Source organism: Apodemus sylvaticus, chromosome 4 (assembly GCF_947179515.1).
Source record: "Apodemus sylvaticus chromosome 4, mApoSyl1.1, whole genome shotgun sequence".
Lineage (NCBI taxonomy): Eukaryota > Metazoa > Chordata > Mammalia > Rodentia > Muridae > Apodemus > Apodemus sylvaticus.
Genome location: NC_067475.1, coordinates 155,510,842 through 155,534,461, shown reverse-complemented (window position 1 = coordinate 155,534,461; position 23,620 = coordinate 155,510,842). Strand labels below are relative to the sequence as shown.

The 23,620-nt window shown below is 35.4% G+C and overlaps 1 protein-coding gene and 1 long non-coding RNA gene across 10 annotated transcripts in view; both read left to right on the top strand.

Moving 5' to 3' along the window:
• The first annotated feature begins 320 nt into the window (after nt 1–320).
• On the top strand, nt 321–3,543 carry LOC127683512 (uncharacterized). The gene is made up of 3 exons (XR_007977569.1): nt 321–391; nt 2,263–2,304; nt 3,468–3,543. It is a non-coding gene; the product is annotated as an uncharacterized LOC127683512 (long non-coding RNA).
• Nucleotides 3,544–12,589: 9,046 nt separating this feature from the next.
• The window catches only part of LOC127683495 (rho GTPase-activating protein 20-like), a 420,246-nt gene continuing 409,215 nt past the window's right edge, over nt 12,590–23,620 (top strand). For 2 of the 9 annotated variants that reach the window (XM_052180775.1, XM_052180773.1), the window contains exons 1-8: nt 12,590–12,829; nt 14,306–14,484; nt 14,742–14,903; nt 16,615–16,724; nt 17,124–17,313; nt 18,664–18,922; nt 19,856–19,992; nt 21,310–21,468. In XM_052180775.1, the coding sequence (XP_052036735.1) occupies nt 12,619–12,829; nt 14,306–14,484; nt 14,742–14,903; nt 16,615–16,724; nt 17,124–17,313; nt 18,664–18,922; nt 19,856–19,992; nt 21,310–21,468 (1,407 nt within the window). In that variant the 5' untranslated portion in view covers nt 12,590–12,618. The remainder of the gene's footprint in view (nt 12,830–14,305; nt 14,485–14,741; nt 14,904–16,614; nt 16,725–17,123; nt 17,314–18,663; nt 18,923–19,855; nt 19,993–21,309; nt 21,469–23,620) is intronic. The other 7 variants (XM_052180778.1, XM_052180777.1, XR_007977561.1 and 4 more) reach the window with 6 other exon arrangements.

Here is a 23,620-nt window from a genome sequence, read left to right as displayed (position 1 = left end):
ATCAGAAAACAATTAGGCTATGTCTATTTGTGAGCATTGAGAAACTAGTATCCAGTAACTTCTTTCAACACAAACTTGGTTGAATTCCATCTACTTTGGCTTGAACTGTGCCTGAATGAAAAAATGGACGGATCCTCCTCTGCTCTGGGACAGGAAGAACCTGGGTATTTCTAAAAGCAATTCCCACTACAATGCAGATCAAACTAACTGAGATACTTGATTCTCTTTCTAGGAAGAAGAGAAAGTTTAAAATAAAACACATAATCCCTTTGCAATACCTGTGTGCTGTGGATAATATGGACATAATCAACCTAGTCAGAATAAATGAAATCTGCACCTGCCGGACACTTGCCCTGTTTTGGCCCACTGGAATGTTTTTGGCCACCTTTAGGTAAGACCTACACTTTGGACTTGTATTCACAGGAGGATAGCTACAGAAATTGTGGGGCAACTTAATGCTTCCTAATTCACAGGTTAAATAATTAACCACAATATTTGCATAATAAGAATCTAGTTTAGTCTGATTGTATACATGCTGTCAAGTTCAATTTTTTTCCTTTTATAGTGTCCCTAGTTTGTCTATACTTTTCAAAACATGCATTTCAAATGTAAGTATATTATTTAATGTTTGATCTAGATGTTCATCAGGACTCCAGAAGATTCTTGGGGTAGAATGGAGAGACATTATTTTCTAAGCAGAATGTGGACCAAACAAGGACTTAGAAGATACCTTCCACATTCTTTGCCCTATAATATCCAGTATCTAGGTTTTAAAAATACAGAAATTGATCTCCCTCCAATAATATTGCATATTTTACTTATATTTAACCAATACCTCCAATACTGCCCAGGTAATTTCCATAAAAATAGTTTTTAATTGAGCACATAAAAATAGCTACTCATAGAATGCTCAAGTATTTGAATATTTTGTGTCTAATGGTCAACTGATAAGGATAAGGGTCAAGGAGTAAGGTTTAACTGAATCTGCAGGTGATAGACACACACATTAGCTTATTTTGATATGCTGGAGCTCAATGTCCAGGCTCTTCTAAGCCTTCTTCAGTTAACATACCCTTCTTTACACTCCCAGCTCATCACCTCTGAATCTGTACTCAAATTTGTTTGTTCAGTATAATATATATAATACATATTATATATATAATATGTATATATGTGTATAGATATGTTTGTATGTGTAGGTTGGGTGTCACAGGCATCATCCACCCTTCTGACAAAAATGATTGTAGGCAGTGAGTAGAGTAGGTAAGCTGTTAATGGTAGAAACATGAATGTGGCAGTCTTTGAACAAGAATCAGTCCATAGTTCCACAGGAATACAGCTTGAGGTTATGAATGTTAGAATCATGGCAAAAGGAAGAAGAAAATTCTGTGAATGAAAGATCTTTGCAGCATAGATAATTATTTTCAGAAAGCGGAAGCTATGTAACCATTAGCTTACAGATGAAAAAACTATACCTGATATGGGATTGTGAGCATGGGCAAGAGGAATAGTGCATTGGGTGAGGGATACTGTTTGAATCAGAAATACATTGATCAACAAGATAATGTTGATGACTATCAGACACTGAATATGTCAAATATCATTGAGGTATAACTCATTCAATATATAATTATCAGTTATAGAATGTTAGCATTGTGAATTCATCTTTATTCCATCTTTAATTAGAGTATTTTATGCTACAGTGGAATAGTGGTGAGCTTATTTTTAATTTGTACCAGGAGAGTTAACATGGTGACTCACACGAATTAAGCACTAGTTTCTAGGACCTCCTGTCTTGTATGCTAGTTCTGTAATTCACACAAGGAAATAAACAGTATTTTTTTCTTAAACGGTGTTCATCCTGAGTTAAGTGCATTCTAATGAAAGGTCATGTAACTTTCCTGTGGTTTAGTGCGAATAATGATACCTTTCTATATGAACATGTCCTCACGGTAAGAGGACACTTTCTTAATTATCCCTTTATACATATGAAACTAAAGCTAGGAGTAATTGTTGGCACAGCCATAGTCATACAGCTCTTAGAACACAGTCAAGCCTTGACATTCCCAACTAGCTGTCAAACTGTATTCAACTTCCTGTTAAAAGTGTTCCAGTGAAACAAGTCGTTCAGAAAAGCAGTCATGTGGAAAATACCATCTACAGGTACACCTTCATGAGGGCCATTGGGTTTTATGAAGATTAATCTTAAAAGTCTCTCCATTGTCAAGACCCTAATCTTGTTTTTCACTTTTAACATTACAGTTCAAAAGAACAGAAAGATCGCTGGTATTATTTTATCAAAAGGTATTTTATTTGTAATTATACTTTAATTCTGTACTGATATGGGAATTGCAGTCGATTATTCATTTCTTCCTTAAAAATATATTTCATAGCCTGTCTCCAAATATGTTGCTGATTAGATGGTCATTGGATACTGCTTTGGATTCTCCTGTCTATTGTATATTTCATTTAACTTTCAGGAAGTTCTGCATTCATTGTCTCCCCTTTATATTGGAGTAAACAGTACTCTTCAGTATTTCTTTGTGTTTGACTCCATAGATGTTATTGTACCATGTCTATTCAAGCCCTCTTGTATTTCCTCTTTTGAAGTAAAGCAGATTTTTGCCTTTTCTTTGTGTATTAGTCACAGAACTTTCTCTAGAGCCACAGAATTTATGTATTTTTTTCCTATAAATTAAGGGAACTTACTGTAATGACTAACAGCTGTAGTCTAACTAATCCAACAATGGGCAGCTGTGAAAAGGAAGTTAAAATATCTTGTAGTTGTTCAGTCTATGAGGCTAATTTGTTTCACCTGGTCTATTGTATCTACTAGAATCTTGAAGAAGTAGATATTAACAAATGCTCTGGCAGTAAGTGCAAGCAAGCAAAGGAGAGTGAGCCTTTTTTCCAATGTCCTTATGTAGGCCTCCATCAGAGGGTGTGGCTCAGATTAAAGATGTTTACCACCCTGCTTATATCAGGACCTTGCTGAGTTCAGTCTGACCTTGAACTCAGATCCACTCCCCTCAGTCTTTAGGGAGTAAAGCTGGGTGTGTTCTATCTTGCCTGGGCCTAAGCTTTTCATGGCCCCTATGCCTCAAGTTTTTCATGTTGAGGTCTAAGTCAGAAGCTTGTGTCTTCCAGCCTCCAGATCTGTTTCACAGGTATGCACTCCATTTCAGACTTGTAGTTCATTCCAGATGGAGTCAAGTTGACTACAACCTTGTAAAAAAAAAAAGTTCTGAGGACTTTCTGTGCATCCTAGATCAATGTGCTATTACATGACCATGGTTTTGGCTTGAAACACTTTTAAATATTCCCTAATCCAATAGTGAATATTGCTGAACTACTTTCTTATATTTAACACCAAGATGATTCTTATAAACTATTAACAGCGATTAGCTTAAAATGAGATACTAGAAAATTAATTTTACTATATTGTGTGTTTTATTGTATTTGATCAGATCCACTAATGAAGCCAGGATGGGTATACAGAAAAACTTCTCAATGAAGATATTCACTGAGGACATCCCAAACTGTGACAGTGTATGTGAATACAAAACCAAACCTGATATTTCAAGTTCATGACTTGCAGAGAGACAGGCAGTTTGTAGAGTAATGGAAATGGGAGACATAAGGAGAGAGTGGAGGGGAGACATAGTGAGATTTATGTCTATAGAATATATATTTGTATGGCATGCACACATGTGACTTTTACATGTGATATATAGAAAGCACTGCGGCACAAGATTGATCCACAAGCTAAAGCAACAAAAAAGAGGAAATATTTTTCATAAGTGATTGAAAATTATGTCAGGGCATTGCATCAGCATATATTTCCAAGCCAAGTATTATTATACTAATTAAACTGCTTTTTCTCTTGAGTTGTTATTGCTTATATATTAACTCATGGGTTGTTCAACTATTATTTATTTTAAAATATTTCTGTCTAGTCATAAATAAATGTTATTTTATAATATAACCATAAAGAAATCTTAAACAGCAAAATATTATCAGGAATTAATTTGCTCTCCGCATCCACATGTTTTGCACCATTTTATCTCTTAAGCTCTGTCCTCTGCTCTTTCAGTATGTCTCTGTGCATCCTCACAACTGCTTTGGAAGAACAACTGCATAATCAGGGATCTTTATCTTAGTATTTATTTGAATGATCTAGGCATAGGGATTTCTTTTCATGTAACTTCTCCTTTGAAATCATTTTTACTAATTTACCCTTAGGGCATGTGTGTGTTTGTGTGTGTTTGTGTGTGTGTGTGTGTGTGTGTCTGTGAGTATGTCTGTGTGTGTGTGGTCATATGTGTGAATAGTATGTACAGTTTTAGTCATGACCTAACACATATTACATAGTAGTTTTATCATTGAGTTATACACATAACTATTAAATAATTGTCTATTTTTTAGTACTTATATTATTGCTCATTCTCACTACTGTGTTCAGTGCAGATCAGAAACTTAACTTATGTAGCATGCAGAGCATTGAAGACCATCGCTACTGTAAAATAGAATAGAATGTAGCTCAAGAGGATCACAATCTCTCTGACTTTTATAAATGCTAATGTGTACAAAATGTACCTAGAGTCGATATTCTAACAAGTCACTGTTAAAATTTCAACACACTTACCAAGCTGTGTATAATGAATACCACAAAACTTGATATTCGTATTTTCTAGGTTATATAAAACAGTAAAGAGAAATTGTAGTATAAAAGTAATTACTAACCAGTGACATACATTAGGTTGACTGAAGCAGATGTGTCCTCAGGACAGCGAAGAGGAGAAGAGCAGATAGTCCTGTAGGGAACTGCTCTCTTGCCTCTGATGCTTGATTTCATCTATGGCAAATGCTCAGTATTGTACATGAGCAATCTCTCTGATGTCTTTCAACACCATGGTGAATTAGATCCAATTCCTGAAAAGTAAACATTTTTACTGATTTTTAACCACAACTCTAGTACTTTCATATATTATCCTTCCATAATTATTAAGAATTTTATAATTAGTAGCAATTTTTTTAATAATTAACATAATTATTACCTTTTGTGTAGTTCAGAAGATTGGTAATAGGTATGTACCTTATAGCTTTTCTTCACGAGATATGTTTGTTTCCCTTTTGTCCTTGAAGAGTTGTTTTCTTATTTTTATTATTAGATATATTCTTTATTTACATTTCAAATGATTTCCCCTTTCCTGGTTCTCCTCCCCCCCCAAAAGTCCCATAAGCCATCTCTTCTCCCCTGTTCCCCAATCATCCCCATCACACTTCCCTGTCCTGGTATTCCCCTACACTGCTGTATCAAGCCTTTCCAGGACCATGGACCTTTCCTCCCTTTGATGTCCAACAGGCCATCCTCTGTTGCCTATGCCTCTGGAGGTATGGGTAACACCATGTGTACTATCTGGTTGGTATTTTTGTCCCTGGAAGCTCTAGGAACACTGGGTGGCTCATACTGTTGTTTTTACTATGGCACTGCAAACCCGTTTTGGCACTTTTTCTAGCTCCCCCATTGGGGGAGAAAGATAAAAAAAAAACACATGGTCATTTCATTAGATGCTGAAAAGGCATTTGACAAAATCCAGCATTCTTTGTTGTTAAAAGTCTCGGAAAGAACAGGAATTCAGGGCCAATACCTAAACATAGTAAAAGCAACATACAGCAACCCAGGAGCCAACATCAACTAAACAGAGAGAAACTCGAAACAATCCTACTAAAATCAGGGAATAGACAAGGCTGCCCTCTCCACATTTATTCACTATAGTACTTGAAGCTCTAACTAGAGCAATTAGACATTAAAAGGATGTCAAAGGGATACAAGTTGGAAAGGAAGAAATCAAATTGTCACTATTTGCAGATTAAGTAACCTAAGAAACTCCACCAGAGAACTCCTACAGCTGATAAATAACTTCAGCAAAGTGGCCTGATATAAAATTAACTCAAACATATCAGTAGTCTTCCTATACTCCAAGGATAAACAGACTGAGAAAGAAATTGGGGAAATGACACCCTCCACAATAGTTGAAGAGTTGTTTTCAGAACATAAAAATATTCTTCTAATTTAAATAAATATCCTCTATCACTTTTCTTTCTCCATGTTCCCTCATGAATATTTAGCAATGATACTTCATATTTTTATCAATTCTTTGGTTGTTTTATTTGATTTTATGTTTATAGTTTGGCTTTTTAGGTTTGAGAGTTTTTGAATCATCTATGTATTTCATTACACTTAAGATAAACCTGTATTTTTTGCTATGGATGTATTAGGAAAATATTTTTTGCTATTCTTACTTAAGGATGTCTTTTCCTCCAATTTTTCCCTTTTTCTTATTCTTAGGATTGAATGTAGATCCCTCAGACTCTGTTCATATTTTAAAATATGTAGATGCAGATGATTTTACAATCATCTTTGATGTTTAGAAATCCACTGCCAAATCACCTGCATGAATCCCAAGATATCCACAAACCACTCCCTAAGATGCACATACCTTCTCGTACTCTTGACTTCAAATACAAATATATAAAATATTGACTATTTGACTTTATATTGTAGAGATAACAACTAACTGCACTGTCCTCATGAGTCAATGCCTATGCCATGGCTGGAGGAGCACATTTTACTATATTCCCAGATGGCTTAAAGTAATCTGTTCTGAAATTCATTAGAGATAGCAACACCTCATTGTTTCACATCTAGTTTATGGATATGTAATTTCAATATTTACAGGGTTTATATTTCTATCCTTTTAGAATAAAAAGGTATAGTTCCTTTTATCTACAATAAACATTTTTATGTATCATTGAACAATTATTGAAAGCCTATTTTTTCCTCAGAGTAGGAACATGTGATCTATTATAAGGTTAATCTTATCTCCTGAGAATTACTTACATATGCCTGGTTCTCTATGAGTCAAGAAATATATTAACATGTACAAAAACTCCCAGTTGCCTTTTCATTTTCATGCTTTAAAAACAGTATCTTTAGAATTATTTTGTTTAAAATTATAAACATCACCAGCATCAGGAAGAAATGCACCCATCTTTGCAATCATTAGGTAGAACTTAATATGTTCAAAATGCACTCAGAATTCAATATTTTACAATAAGGTCAAATAAAATCATATTTGAATTATTTTTCTATCTCTAGAAAACTATATTACTTTGTTGTTTTAAAATTATACAGAAGATTTAAGATATTAACAAAATATTAAAAGTTTTACTTTTCTTTAAATTAATTATGCATACTCTGTGTGTATGTGTGTGTGTGTATGTGTGTGTGTGTGTCTTCATGCATGTATGTATTTGTGTATGTGGTGTTGGAATTTGTCCTTCTAGCATATATGATTTTTGGGCCATGAGCTATATTTTCATCCACATCTACATTTTGAGCAAATGCACACATTGGTTCCATCCTATTTACATTACACCAGAAGATCAGAGATGTTCTTCCACATTCTAAGATGTTTTTGCATAATTCTTAGTATATAGATAGCAAGATGTAAAATTAGTTAGTGTAAGGTATCCTTATCCTTGTTCATAAAATTCAAGTTACCTGTCATGTTGCAGTAGGGACTTGGATAAATCTTCAGAAACACACACACACACACACAACATGCTCTCTCACACACACACACAGACTCTCTCTCTCTCACACACACATACACACTCACACACAGACACAAAACATACTCTCTCTCTCACACACACACACACAAAGACTCTCTCTCTCACACACACACACACACTCACACACACACACACACACACACACACACACACAAAATTATTTTCAGGATAATAGATTATGCCCAGTGGTTAGAAAACAATAAATAAAAATGCTGTGAAAGATAATGGATTATGAAGTGGTTTCCTTTTTTCTTGTTTCAAGGTTGCTTATGGATAGCAAGGGGGCACTTGTGATATGTTTCTTATTTAAGGGACTGTTTCTTAGGCACTAACAATGCTTATTGCAGATAGCTGATACCTTAGAAACTATCTTCGTAAAGATATACCTACCTACTCACAGTCATACACTATAGTAATATATTAGAATTCGAGTACATCAGTGCTATCTTCTCAGATTCCTAACATTTTATTTCATGCTATTTACTTCTTGCTGTCTTCCTGGGTCTTTGTAGAAGATTCTAGCTGTGAGAAGCAATAGAGATCAAAAAATAAAAGCACCTTGCTTGTTTTGGGAGCATAAAGCAATAGAGGAATTCTAAAATGCTCATTTTGATTTCCTAGTTCTATCACCATTACAGATTTCATTACTGTATGTCTGTATACCATCTAACTATATACACAGCTTGACATGGAGAGAGTAATCACCCATCTTTGTTTGTTTTGTTTTTCATTTTCTTTTGTTTTTGTTTTTCTTTTCTTTTTTTATTGCAGTTTTGCTATTCATCCTGACTTTCCTAGAACTGTACACATGGTGTACATGAAAGTAAGGATGTAAGTGATGGAAGTCTAAACAGGGAGGAAGCAAAGGGTTGTGCTCTATTCCAACCACCCTCCCCCTACCTGTCTGCTGACATAATGAGAGAATAATCAGGATGCTGAGCTCCTGCACCCACGGCTACTCAGTCTTGCTTTATTATACACAACCTGTTACAGTTAATGTTTGAATATCAAGTATCCACATAGTTAATTTTGTGATAAATATGTTAGACTGAAAGTCTTCCAGAGTTATCGCAAGGGAAGAAAAGAAAATGTTTATTTTATATTAGAGTTAGATTACAGATTTTAGATTATTAGTAATGATTAGACAATAACCAATTTTATACTTATGAGCTTCAACATTGTTTTATACCATTCTTCTCTGTACTTTTCATAGCCTTTATGCATAAAAGCAACAAACATCGATACAGTAAATGAAATAATTATGAAGTTACTATCAATGATGAGAATACCCGTAAGTTATTTTCAAGTTCTTTGGGGTTAAAATTGAATTTTCCTTTTGAGATTCACATATCTGCAAAGGTGTATGCATATAAATTATACAGATGAAACTTCATCATGATAAATTTGCATATTTTACAATCTTCTCCTTTTGGAAGTAAAGGCATCTATAATATAATAATCTAGAGAGGGACCTTTTTCTTGAATTTCTTGTCTACATTTCCAAAGAAAGGAAACTTATAGCCCTATGTTATTGTGTGTGGGGTGTATATGTGTGTGTGTGTGTGTGTGTGTGTATTGGTGAATTTCACTGTATATGTGTATATATCTCTCTATCACTTCCTGTGGGTTCGTATGATGAGTATCTGAGAAACAGAGAGTGTCACTCTGTTTCTCTGTCTCTATTGCTCTTTCTCTTTCTTACTCTTTCTCTCCTTCTATATTTGGGTGAGTAGATGTTTGAGTGTCTGCTTGAATGCATTTTTGTCCCTTAGCTTAATACTTAAAAACTCTATGACACACTTTCTTGGATTTACTCATGAATCAACAAGCAAGTACAATTAATGATAACTCCAATTAGATTATATTATCCTGGAGTTTGCTAGCAATTTCAACAGAATGTTCTATTTATATTATTGTTTCAATGGATCCATAATTCTGTATGCAATAATTATGTTGTGGAACTTCTTTCCAGTATCTGGCCTATTTTCCAGGTCAGACCCATCTTCATCTTCTCCACAGAATGGTTATCGCTAAATGAAAACCAATGGTTGTGTGTACTCCTAGGCACCCTCAAAGCCTCTCTGTTTTTTGTTTCTTGGGGTTTATTTTGGCTATTTTTCTCACTGTTGCTGAAATAACTATATTTTTCAAATGTTCTTTATCAAGTCATCATAATCACAGTGAGTATATGACTCTATGGGTTCAAGGTTGTGTGTTCATGTCAAATCAATATTCAATATCCCACTGATAGACGGAGAGACCCTTGTGGGTCATTTTGTAATAATATTGGTCTTGGTTAGTGTTGATGGCCGAATGCAATTTCTTATTCTATAAGAATAAGACCAGTATTCTTGGTGGATCAATAGACGGAGTTTACTTCAGAGAGGAAAGGCAAGTACTTCTTGATTTTCTTCTGAAATCAGTCCTGATGACTCAAATCTGTGGTCAGAATATATGCCATTCATACTAGTCCTAATAATTTTCCTGCTAGAGAGCTGGAAATTGTAAGTAAAGAAAATCACTATATTATACAGGATTCTACTGTCAGATTATTTGTGACAGTTGGTTCTTTTTGGCTCTCAGAACAATGGAGATTACCAACTCTGGTTCCATCCTGGCCATGCAGAAGCTCCAAGACCACTGCAAGGTAAGTACCAGAGAAATCTAAAGAAGGACTAGCTGAGTTCAATGGTCTATCCCTGAAATCTCAGATTTTCATTATTTAGACTTACATTTAAGTACATACTAAAACAAAATTTCTAAATATTATGCCATTCATTATATTTATAATAACTTCATTGTAGCCTTCAGGCACATTGATAACCTCATTAAGATAGAGTCTGTGAGCTGACAAAAAAATAACAGATTCTACTGTGATTTTCACTTGAGAAACTTAATTTTCCTAAAAAGAAAAACAAAACTCTGAATATATCATTTCTGAAGAAAGTAACAACAAAAAAAAAATGGGTAATCATTACACAAAATCCTACTAGCTAGAGAAATTTTTCATTGATTCCCAACAGTCACATGATAGCTCATAGGCATCCAAAACTATAGTTTCAGGGGATCAAATTCCCTGGTATGACCTGCTCAGTTATCAGGCTCTATATGGTACAACAGTATACATCTGAGCAAAACAATTACAAACAGAAACAAGTCTAAAATTTAAATGAAAACACATTCAAAGAATAATTCAGTGTCTTTGAGGAAACTGCGGTCACAAGACTTGTGTGTGTGTGTGTATGTGTGTGTGTGTGTGTGTGTGTGTGTGTCCAAAGATTTCATGTAAGTGGCAAAAAAATGTGGCAAGTTTAAAACTTATTCAATTTGCTTTGTTTTGGAGTTTTTGATCAGGGTTTAAAATCTGGAACAGTGGTAGGTTGGAGCAAACATCCCCCAAAGTTCTACAATGTGTCTGTGGACTTTGATTGTACATTTTTTTCTTTTTGTTCTTTTTAAAAGTCATTCCATTATCCATGAAATATATGGTTACAGGAAGTCCTTCCCCCTCCCCAAAGTCACCCACACTCCTAAGAGGAGGATGCTAAGTCCATTACCTGAGTCCTCACTGGGAAGGTGACAGTGTTGCTTCTGTGTAAATTGTGTACTGCATCTTTTTAAAAAATCTTCTGCCTTAGTACTTCTTTCTTTTTGTTTTTCGCTTCTGCATGGTCAGCTATTGTGGGCTCCACTTTTTTGTGCTGCAACTTGATGTATGAAGGCTTTGGTCTCCCTGGGTGTGGGTTGAGGTGATGAGTCAGGCAGAGCTGTCCTTTACACTGACTTGTGACCATCTTAATAAAAGTGTACATGTTATAAACAAACATATTCTCTTTATTTTAAACTATGTAGATTCTGTTTCGTAATGAAAATTGTAAATGTGGCCATATGTGAGTCCATGTGAAATATGCAGTTCCCTATGACAAGCAATTTCCCCACTGAATGAGAGATCATATTCAGATTACTAGAGACTTCTTGACTGAATCACCTGGTGTTCCTTCTATTGTCTTTTTAAAAAATTTTCTCACTAGCTAAATTATTGCCAAATAAATAAGAGTAATAAAATGCTCAGAAGCATTTGGATAACAATTAAAATTCTGAGATCATTAAGTGTGCTTGCAAGGATTATCTTTTAAAAGTTAATTAAAATGTGAAATTTGAATGCATAAAGTGAACTACAGAAAAGAGACAGTAACAATGTCTTTTAGAGATCAGAGTACTTTGTTATTCAACATTTTCTCATGTATTATGAAGGACACTGGCAATATTTTGATTATTTGAAGGAAACTGAAACTTAACTACTTTTGTTTTTCTTCAATATTTATTTTCAGGATTTTAATACACTAGATAATAACCAGCTCAAACCAAACTGACACATTTGACTTTATATTTCTATTGAGTCCAAGCAGGTATGAAACTCCCAGTCCTTACTTTTTTAATCAATGAGTGCTGAAAATACAAGCATGGGCCAAAATCATCCAGTTTTTTTTTTTTTTTTTGCTTTTTATATGATGGACACAATAGCAGTACTCAGTCAGTGAAAAGACAAATATGGATTGGCACATTCTAAATAAATTTATTGAGTGAAATCTGTGAACTTGATATCAGTTTAATTCTAAAATTTGGAAGATCTTTGTACATCATGAATTTTTCAGAAATCCCAAGAACTTACTGCTCTTGTTTGTGTCTCACTATCACTTTGAATGTGTATTTCAACCTACAGGCCATACACCTAAAACAGGCAGGTCTTAATACTGTCAAAGTAGAAACAACAAATGTGCTCATGTGGATCTAAATAAAGTGATAAATTGAAAATTTTCTCCTTGATTTTAGAGTTCTCAGCTTACACATCCTTACTTTATCATAATATTCATGTCATTCTCCTAATGCTTAGGGACAGTCTACATTGTCCAGAAGAAAGTTGAGACAGAAAATAGAGTAGTGCTTGCCAAAACCCATTGGAAGCTCACACTCATTATGATTAGTTTCAATTTATATTCTTTTCTTTTTATAGGTTATGAGTATCTACAGGAGGTCATAATGACCCACCTTCAACACACCTACAGTAGAGTAAATTCAAAAAATTCTACAGCTTTTCCTCTCTTGCCTGGATTGCTTAGGCAAGACCTAAACTTGGAGGGGCAATTCATTTTAAAGCCCCGATACTCAGCTATAAGCCAGCAGCAGAGTAAGTCGTCTACCTTCCTTCAAGTGCCCTCCTAGTTGCCATTTCAATTTTGCATAAAATATCAATGCATGTTGACATTGTTGCTTACGGGAAGGGCACTGCAGAAAACAAACCCAATACAATACGCCCCAGGTCTAGCCGGAGATCTTTATATTCTGACATCAAGTCTAAACTTGATTTTTTTGGGAGAATATCCCATTTGTTCCAGACAGATAGTCACCATAAGCTGGAATTCCGAGATGCTATATGTATACAAGTGTGTGGGCACAGAGCTTTCATCTCATTAGAATACAATTTCATGTTGTTTCATGATTAAAGCAGAGAATGACCTAAGAACTGCATTTAAATTATTGTAAGAGGCACAGAAAGGATATATGTATGGAACTGGACATAATCTGTGTCAGACTAAAGTAGAAGTAACCTTGGTGTCCAAGCTCAGACTCTAATCTCATTTTCAATTACACTAAAAGCATATTTTTGTGTGTCTTCTATACCTGCAGTTGGATTTCAAATAGACTTAATACTTAAGTTCTGGGGCTTTTGAAATTGTCTTAAGGACATTTTTTTCCAAAAATATTTTCTTGTTTTATTATTTTATTATTTTCCACATTACTCCTAAGTATCCCCTTCATTGCTTTAAATTCTTGCTTTTCTAAAAAAAGTCATTGTGTGTATGTATGTGTATACATATGTGTGCCTAAATACATGTCTATACAGATGCATACTTACACTAAAATTGATATATCCTATTCAGACTGTATCATATTACTTGTGTTTTTCCAGTCTTATTATTTTGTTTTGGACAAATAGTCAAAACTTTCTATATTGAGAAAGACCGTTTAATTTATATTTTGTTATATGACTCTTTTATTTACTTTTAATACTTTTGTTTTAAGTACCATATAATTGTTCATTATGGTCTAGTTTTTGAAAAGATGTCTTTGAAGAGAAAAGTAAACTTTGATCTCAGCTTTGAACTTACACTACAGGAACTAGGGTCCTGAGTTTGACAAAACAGGCAGTCATGTATGCATTCCCATGAAGGAGGAATATTGCTGATGATAGAAATGTAACAATGGTCCTTCTAAAAGCTCATCAAGAAATCTAAGAATTGGAAGCGCTTCACTATGACATTTGAAGAAAATATAAAACTGATTGCTGTGAATAAAAATGAGGGTAGCTATGAAAATGGATATGACTTAGTGATACAACTGCCTGTACATAGTTCAGGGAACTTGCTCAATTGCATATCATTTATCTTATGATGCAGTGCAACATAATCTTGTGAGAATTCCCATGGGATCATGTCTTAGATACATCTCACAGATTAATAACAATGTAGAGTATAGGGAAGAAGAATATAAAGATGCTACAGGACGCCTAATCCATGACAACAGGGACATTATGCAATTGAAATTTGGTTTTTTAAAAGGCCATATTACAGGATTCCAGGTAATGATCTTATCTCCTCCTTAGAATCAACGGAAATACTGAAGAAGAAGGAAAGAACTTATAGGACACGATGCTTCCCCAGGGCCTATGTGCCCCATGAGGACCAAGGGTACACTGTCCCAAAAGTTAAGAAGAAGGGAAAACTCTTTGGTAGAGAGTTGAATTGGATCTGTAAGGATGGAAAATGGCCCACCGAAATTCTGGTAGGACTCACATGATTCACTTTTGGCTTTCCTAAGGAAAAATCTGATAAAAAGACCAGTGTTGCCTGATCTTTCAGAGTTAACAGTAGGGTGGGATTTGTACAAGTAAAGATTGAGAGTCCAAACCAGTTTGCAGTCCTTCTTGCCCATGCCAGCCCTTTCACTGCACCTGTGCACGCCATTGGTCTGCTTCTCCTGAGCCAATAGTGCTGGGCACTGCATAAAGAGTGACTGGTATTTCCCTTTCTTTCTCTCAGGACATCCTGTCCCTCTTAAGAGAAAAGGGCCCTACAGCAGTAGGTATATTTAGTATAGCTCCTAGTGATGTATTGTGCAAAGGAGTGAAAGAAAAACTCGACTCTGGGCAAAAGGTGAATATAAGAAAACACTCGGTGCACCTGGCAAGCTGGATTCTAAAGGTAGGGATCGTCCTTGCATCACATAGCCTCTGGATTCCTCTGAGTCTACATGAGTAGTTTCCTTCATCATGCATTCCCTTGAGTGATAGTAGATACATAAGAGGGAAATCTGGTAAGCTAAAAGGTTCTTCTGCTATTCATCACATAAGGAGTAGGGACTCAAACAAATATCCAGTCAGAATGAGCAGTAAAGTTACTAAAGTATCTTTCCTTTGATTTTCTCATGTGGCCATGTGGATGGTCACTTCATACTTGCATAGGAATGTCACCTGGTAGGCATGCCAATTCAGATGCATTTGACTGCCAGAGTTCTTCATTCTCTGTCTTGCACTACTGTTTTTCTGAGAAGCAGGTTTCTCTTCCTCAGTATAGAGAATGTGACTCCTACATGTAACTCTTTGCTACACATATCAAGTAGGATGTCATAATCTGCTTGTCTATATCTCACAAAATATTGGTACAGAAATGCAGGGCCTCATGGCTGTGAAACAAGTATTCTTAATCAGTCTGCCATACCTTCACCACCATAAAATGATACTTTTTATTTGTTATTTAAATTAAAATTCAATTACATCATTTCACTCCTTCCTTTCCCTTGCTCTAAGTTTGTTTCCCCTTAGACTCCTACTTCTGCTAAAATACATGGCCCATTTTCATCTTCTGTTATTATTATATAGATAAAAGTGAGCCCACAAATATGTTCAAACAACCTAATAAGTCCATTATCATTGGTAGTATATGAACTATTTCTGAGGTAACTATGATTGGCTTACAAATTAGGGGCTTCCCTTTGAGAAATACAAATTTCCTCACTCTTTGTAATATGTATGTGCATGTAGTTCTTTATCTAGAAGTTTGTTTTTACAAGATTTATTCATTCCCATTTAGAATTACTAACATTGATGACTTTTGTTCAGAAATTGTTTTGACAAGCATATTACATTGTTGAACTATCAAATGTGAAGCCTCTCCCACATTTCTAGGACTCCCAATGTCAAAGCAGATTTATTGATCTTCTGGTATATAATCTTTCTGACTCTTTTGACCAATGTTTGCAGCCCAGGGTTTAGGAGTTAGCGTGTACTATGTATGCAGTTTGGCTTGAAGCCACAGGATATTTTGTTTTCTGTACCTTGAATAGCTGTGGTTTTTCATAATAGTTTCCATGCATTGCCAAGAGTACCTTTGCAAGCTACATTATCTGTAAAAATTATCTTAAATATTTGGAACAGACTATGGAATCATGCTTGTTTAGAGAAACTGTGATAGGACCTTCTCTAAGAGCCATGACCTCATATCTTCCCATGCTTCTAATAGTGGATATGATTTTCTGCACCTCAGAAATTAGATACTAACATAATATGGGTTTCTTTGTTATAGTTATCATCGTTGTATATTTCTGTCATGTAAAAATAGTATTTGGTCTGAGGTATTGATCTCTTAGGTATGCTAGTTCGCTTAGTTGTCCACTAGAGGACTTCGATCTAAAAAGAGATTTTTCAGCAATCCAAGCACATTTGAACATCAGCTCTTAGTTTTCCAGTTTTTATGGACAAATCTTACTGGCCCTACACATCAGTCAACATTCTACCTTGGGGAATGTCGGGGAGCTGTGAAGAAAGTTGGGACTATCCGAAATTTTAGAGTTGAATAAGTTTTCAGTAATCTCCATAATTTGTTTTCTGCAAAATATTTCTTCTCTCTATATAAGGAGTTTCTTCAAATGATTAAAGGCAGTCTATTGACGTCTCAGCTGTATGAGCACTGGCTTTCCATACCCGAAATGGTCAGCAATGAAGAAAAACTATCAACAGCAAAGAGGTAATGGCTGGCGAATTGTGTGAACAACATCAACCAAATAGAAGTAATATTTGCTTATACACATTAGAGAATATATATCCCAAAAATATTCAGTAAAAATGCTGCCAGCAAAAGGTTTCAATTGTTCACAAACACGGAATACATTTGCAAACAGAGGTGTGACTTAGGGAGTCACAGTGGACCATGCTTATGATTATCAGTTTTGTATTACACTTAAATTTGTCATTTTGGCCCCACCCCTACCCTGATTCTGGAAAAACATTTAAGCAATATTTTGAATATACATTGTTACTTTCCTTTTATTTATGGAGGTCATTTCAAAAGATATAATTACTTTCCCCTTTTCTATATTTATAAATTGAGTAAACTTGTTTTTAACATAACTGTCTCTTTGTTCAGGCTTTTAGAAGAACTCCCGCCACTGAATGCTGCATTCCTGAGACAGATGTTTAGAATTCTAAATAAAATAGCCAGAAATTCCTCGATAAACCACATGCCAGCATACAGTCTCTCTGCTGCAATAGCGCCATTTCTTTTATGCCTTCCTAGATATGGAAATAAAGTACTGGCTACTGATATTTCCAAAAAGGTAATTGGCCATTTACTTTAAGCCTAGCTTTGATAAGCCTTCACAATGTGACAGAAAGACAGTATTACCCTCAGAGTCTGAGTTACTTTGTTGTTGATGATGATGATTTTGGCTTTGGTTTTGCTTCATTTTGTAAAATAAGTACATGTTTGAATGGCTTTCTTTTGGAGAGGAAGAATCATTGGTGCATTTTAAGTAAGTAAAATATGAATAGGTATTTGAGCTCAATGATGCGGTTTTTTTGTCAGTTGTGACTTAGAATATCCTTAGACGAATCCAGTGAGAATAAATGCTGTGAAATGAAAAAAAAAAAAAAAAAAAAAAAAAAAACAACCCTGGGTACTGGGTTCACCAACCAAGAATGAATTCTGATGTAATCAGAGTAGAATTTGTAAAATGCTACTTGTTTTCATGATGGTTTCCTCAACAAAACAAAGGTAATGCAATTTTGGATCATTTTTATCAGGTATGGTTATTATGACTCCTGATTTCTGTAATTAAATATGGCCTTGACCTCTTGATGCTGGTTATCATTGGTTTAGAGAATTATAGAGTAAAGTATTCTATGGGACCTGCCTTTCAAATATTATAATAAAGTACCAGAATTTTTACAGTATTGGTATCAAATGGTTATTTTGATTCTCAGTATTTGAGCTTCTGATTCACTATTAATTGACCAACTGCCCTGGGACCTGAAAGGAATATATTATAGGACAGCCTAATTGAGAATAAGTATTCCTCATATTGCATAGGAACAAATATCCTAAGGAAAAAAAAAGGGGTACAAAGAAACAAACACTGCAGATCCATAACTATCCAGTTTCTTCCATAGGCATTATTTTATTAATTCCCAGCATAATAAACCTGAGGATCAAGCTGTTACCATGGCATTTGCACTGAACCATCAGGGAAATATGAATGTTACCCCATAGATGGGTTTGCCTGTCTCTTGCCTTTTAGTTAGCCCATGGGACCTTTGAGTAGAAAGTTCCCTCCTTAGCTGTGCTTTTCTTTAAGCATCCTTACAAATATGCACAGCCATGAATGTGTCCAAGACAAGCAAGGTTAATCAAGTGGACAATATGTATAACATTCTGGGCCTCACAGGGTGAAAATTGGAAATCATCCTCTTATATGATATTGGACTGTGATGACCACACTTGAATATCTGATCTCATAATCATCTTTTAAATTTCTAAGAAGAAGCCCGCCTCGATACTTCATTAAAGCTAATGTTATCTCAGTATTTTAAAGTACATACTTTTAGCCTCCCAAATTCTTAAATAAAATGTGATTTGTAACTATGCAAAATGACAGAGACCCTTTTTGTTTGCCCTTTTTTTGTCCCAGATTTCTCTCGTAACATTCCTCATAGATAATTCTCCGAAACTGTTCGGGCTAGATATTGTTGCACTATGGTATGAAACCTCGTTTTATCATGGACCCGGAGGAAATACCTCATGTGACCAGGTTACTACATCTAATATCATCACCCCAAATGAACCAGAACATGGAGCCAGCAGCTGCCCCAAGGGGAGGACATACACCCCTGAACATGATGAACCAACAATAAGTCAAGTGGCTCCTCCTCTCTCTGAGGGCACTAACGGTGTGTATACATGTCCTACTACTATAAGTTAAAAGTTAGAATCATTTAGCACTGAACTATGAATTTTATAACAAACAACAATGAAGAATTTGCTAAACCATGTGAAGGGACACTTCACCTGTGTGTTATAATTTCCTACTGCAAGAGATTCCCTCCATATTTTGGTACCTCTTTGCACTGGTCCTGAATTTATGCAAAAGGTAAATCCCAGAAATGAGAGTAATTGACTAAGTATATGTTACTTACTTTGATATAAAGGGTATTAATTTAGATGTGTATTATACATTGAATAGCAATTCAATACCAAATTGGGTTTTCTCTACCTGAAATGTCTGGCTGTCCTAAATCTTACTGTGTAGACCAGACTGACCTCAAACTCGCAGAGATCATCTTGGCTCAGCTTCTGAGGTCTGGGTATAAAGGCACATGCCAAAATGCTTTTCTTTTATGCAAGTTTTAAAATATAGCCTAATATACCAGTATGGGATTCATTGGCACTGTGAACTCAGATTTGAGCTCTCAGTTCGGTGGGTTGTGAAGGGGGAAACCAAGGATTGTAATAAAAGTGCAGTCAGGCAAGTTGTGTGGTGAAATTCAAATACTATTGTTAATTTACATTTGGCCATGGCAGTTCTGCCAGAAAGACACAGGTGGACTAAAAAATTGGTACTATTTTATCGCTTGAATCTAATACCTATATGCTTACCTTTCAAGACAAACCCTAAAACTACTAGGTATACTAGAACTGTGGCCATATACAACTAGATATCCAATGCCTTATGAAGTAATATCATGATTATAAATGTTATAATACTGATTATTTTTCTGTGTCTTTGTGGTGAAGCATAAGTAATGCAGGCTATAAAATGTGAAGGTCATGCAAGTGCTAAGTGAGTTCAATTACAATAAATAATGATTTTACTCCTTTATTAGAATCAGAGACTCAAGAAGATAATATGAATGCAACCCAGCAAACAACTTCTCAAACTCCTACTGCACCACCAAAAAACCAAGTATTTCGTACTTGTCCACGGTTTATATGCTTGGACAAAATGCTACCTTCTATACTTGTGAGTTTGTTTCATTTTGGGTTTCTAAACCTGTCCTATTTCCCATAATTTCTGGGAACCATTTTCTAAGTAAACTATTTCACCAAACTGATGAATATACAGATAACCTATTCATGAGGTCAGATTCTTTTAAAGTAGAAATAAAACCTACTGAAGTTAGAGTCTTCTAATTTAATGAAAAGTGAAAATTTGAAAAGAAATAGTATTCCCATGTTTTTCACTGATTTCAGCAAAGACCCAAACTCACCAGCTTGTTGGATGCAATGGATCTTTGGAATTGCCCAACTATCAATATTTTGAACTGTGTTAGGACTCCATATTACTCTAGAGTCTACCTTGGTGTTATTGCCTCTGGTATTACTCAATCTTATAATCAAAAATATCTATAGATTACTATCTGATATTAACAATAAATTAGATATATACATGTTTTTTGCTATACATTGATCTTTTTAAACTACTGCATTCTATGAAATTGTTGCCTAATAGGCTTAGTCTATCTTAAATATGCTTCTAGATTTCCATTGGAAATATTCATTTACTGTCCAGCATCTCTTTTAGCTCTATGCCTGTGCCAGGAATTTATGCCACACGTGAACAAGTTTATCATGTTAGACACATGAGAATTACTGCCCATTCCTTAGGTATTTTAGATCAGGATAATTTTGTCATCAATAACTGTAATCATGTAATCAATTAAAATGAAAGAAAACATGGAGTAAATCTGTGTATGGTCCTCATTTTTACAGAGTGAAACCATGGTAGAACAACTGAAAATTGCTTGGGTTCTTAAATGTGACAGCATCTTTCGATAAGGATGGTTTAAAATAAGAAGTCACCAAAGAAGGAAATAAAAGTCTCAGAAGTATAGTGGAAAAGGAAAGATTTCTTTAAAACACAAATGCCAGTTTTCACAGTAGAGGTCAGGGTAGACAGGAAGCCAAATAGTGATGTGATCTCTGAAAGAGAACTATCCCAATAGTTACTTGGAATGGCATGCTCTAGAAAGAACTTCAAAAAGCAAAGAAAAAGTAAGAGAACACCATTCACCAAAATGCTTCGGTGACTAGAAGTGTGATTCAATCTGGAGGGTTGTTTAATTACCAGAAACCCTTGATGATTCAAATTGGGAAAAATGGATTAGGGAAAGAAATATATTTGGAAGCTAAAAAAGAAAAAAGTGAAATGTCCTCTTCATTTCTTTCAGTTGTAGCTATGCATCCATGATTGCCATGACTCTGGTTTACCTTCAAAGACCTATTTGTGCTTTAGCTGTTTGGATCTGTTATAATAGAAGCTTGTCCTTATCCCACACAGGATATGATATCGGTCATTGAGGAAAAAGGACCAGAATCAGAAGAAGTATTCCAATCCATTTCCGATAGATCACACTTGGTCCTGAAGGATAAGATCTATACTGAGCAACACATCAATTGGGACCAAGAATCGGTACTCACAGTAGCTTACCTTTTAAAGGTAAGGCAGTATTTTGCATCACCAACATTCAGCATCCCTCTAGAGATGCATATTCTGTCCTTGAGATTACCAGATCATGACAGTTTTCTTGAACTATGGATACATGATCTCCGAATAAGAGTCACTTTAGGTAAAAGTGTGACAAGCTCAAAGATTCATCACAAAGACACAGGTGAACACTTTATGTTGGAGGTTAACTTTCTCATACATCAGATGGGCTTTTTTGGCATTACAAATGTTCCCACTGATTTCACCTCTCTAACTATGCCACCTGAATTAATAATAGAACAAGTAATAATAGTAATAAAAGTGTGTTTTACACGATGCATGTCTTAAATCATACTTACCACAAAAACTTAAGTAACAACAGTACAAAATAGCTGTTCTACCACAGACTTGTAATGTGAGAGAATTGCATGTTGCCAATTCTATATCCAGTCCAATATCTATGTCCAGTAGATATATAAAATTGTTTTCCTTCTCTAAGAAAAAATAAAGCAGTATTTTCACTTTTTCCTGATATTGCCATCCTAACCCCATGTCAAATACTGAAGAATTAGCCTAACTTACTTCTAAGTAGTCTAATATGCTTAACTTCTCAGTGAGCAGCAGTAACTCTAGAGCAAATATCATTGTTTGATTTTTATTTGGGGCATGATCTGAGATTGCCTCTAAGTAGACTGGAGCTATGGCCCCAGACATCAAGAGAAAAGATAATGCTCTGAGAGTAGCCATGGTTAATAACGTTAGGCAATGGTAACAAATGATCCCCCCTTGGCCCTCGAGCTTGCCAAGTGCATCTGGCTCTCATTGCCAGAAACCTGGGACCACATCACAGGGAGGAAAGTGAAGATCAGTAACTGGAACTCATGTGTATTCACAGCAATTTAAAGGTACAGGAACACCTGGGCACCTTCCATTTGTCTGAATTTCTATCCTTGATACAATGTGAAAGTTAATTGTGGCATTTCAAACAAGTTGCTGCTTACAATTAATTTAAATAGTTGAATATTTACACATTTTAATTGAATATTTACATGTTTTAAGAATGGATATGAAACTGTGAGACATTCTCACATGTAAAACAGTGTGCTTAAGTAAGGAAGTTCACCACTATTCCAGGTGTACCCAGAGGCATATATGTATATTACAACTTTACTCTCTGTGAACTGAAAGTACAAGTTCACCTAATTATACAATCAGAATGAAGCATTTCCTGGCCCTGTCATTTTTGGATGGTTTTTTATTTTCAGAAAGAACACTTTGCTTTTTGTTTGTTTTATTGTTTTTTTAATACTTACTGTTCATTTTTTCTTCTTTTAATATTACTATTATTACTACCAATTTATTCATTCATTTATTTATTAATTTTCATCTTGAAACTGCTACACTCTACCTCTTCATCCTTTATGAGTCTCTTTCCTTCTCCTCTGAGCAGGTCAAGGTCCCCATGTGTTATCCTTGCACCCTGACAAATCAATTCTCTTCAAGGTTAGCACAACTTTTCCTACTGAGGCCAGCTGGGTGAGGGGTTTCCACAGACAGTCAACAGTTTTAGTGATAGACCCTGTTCCAAATGTTGGGGGACCCACATGGTGTCCGAGCTGCACATTTGCTACATATATGCCATATGTCACAGCGCAGCTTCTGTATGCTTTTTGGTTGGTGTTCACTTCTTGGCAGCTCTCAATGGTCCACGGTAGTTGAGTCTGTTGATCTTCTTGTGGAGTCCCTATCTTGATCGGGGCCCTGAATTCTTTCCTCAATTATTCACTAAGAGTCCATGAGCTCTATCTAATGTTTCCCTGTGGGTCTCTATCTGTTTTAGCCAGCTGCTGGGTAAAGTCTCTCAGAGAGCAGTCGTGCTAGGCTACTGTCTGGATATCCCACAGAGCGGCTGACCTCCATTGAGACAGATAGAATTTCAGCCTGTGAGTTGGAAAGCATATCCCTGATTTCAGGTAGTAGGGTTGACTGAAAACCAGGAAAGGCAATCAGAATAGACAGTAGGGTTATTTCATTGATGCTGCAGTCAGAACTCTGATTCTTTGCTTCTACTCTTAGGTAAAAACACATAGGCTCCTGCCTTTAGTTTCCACTTTTATAATGCATAATGCATGGAATTATTGATATGCAGGATATGGAACCCCCA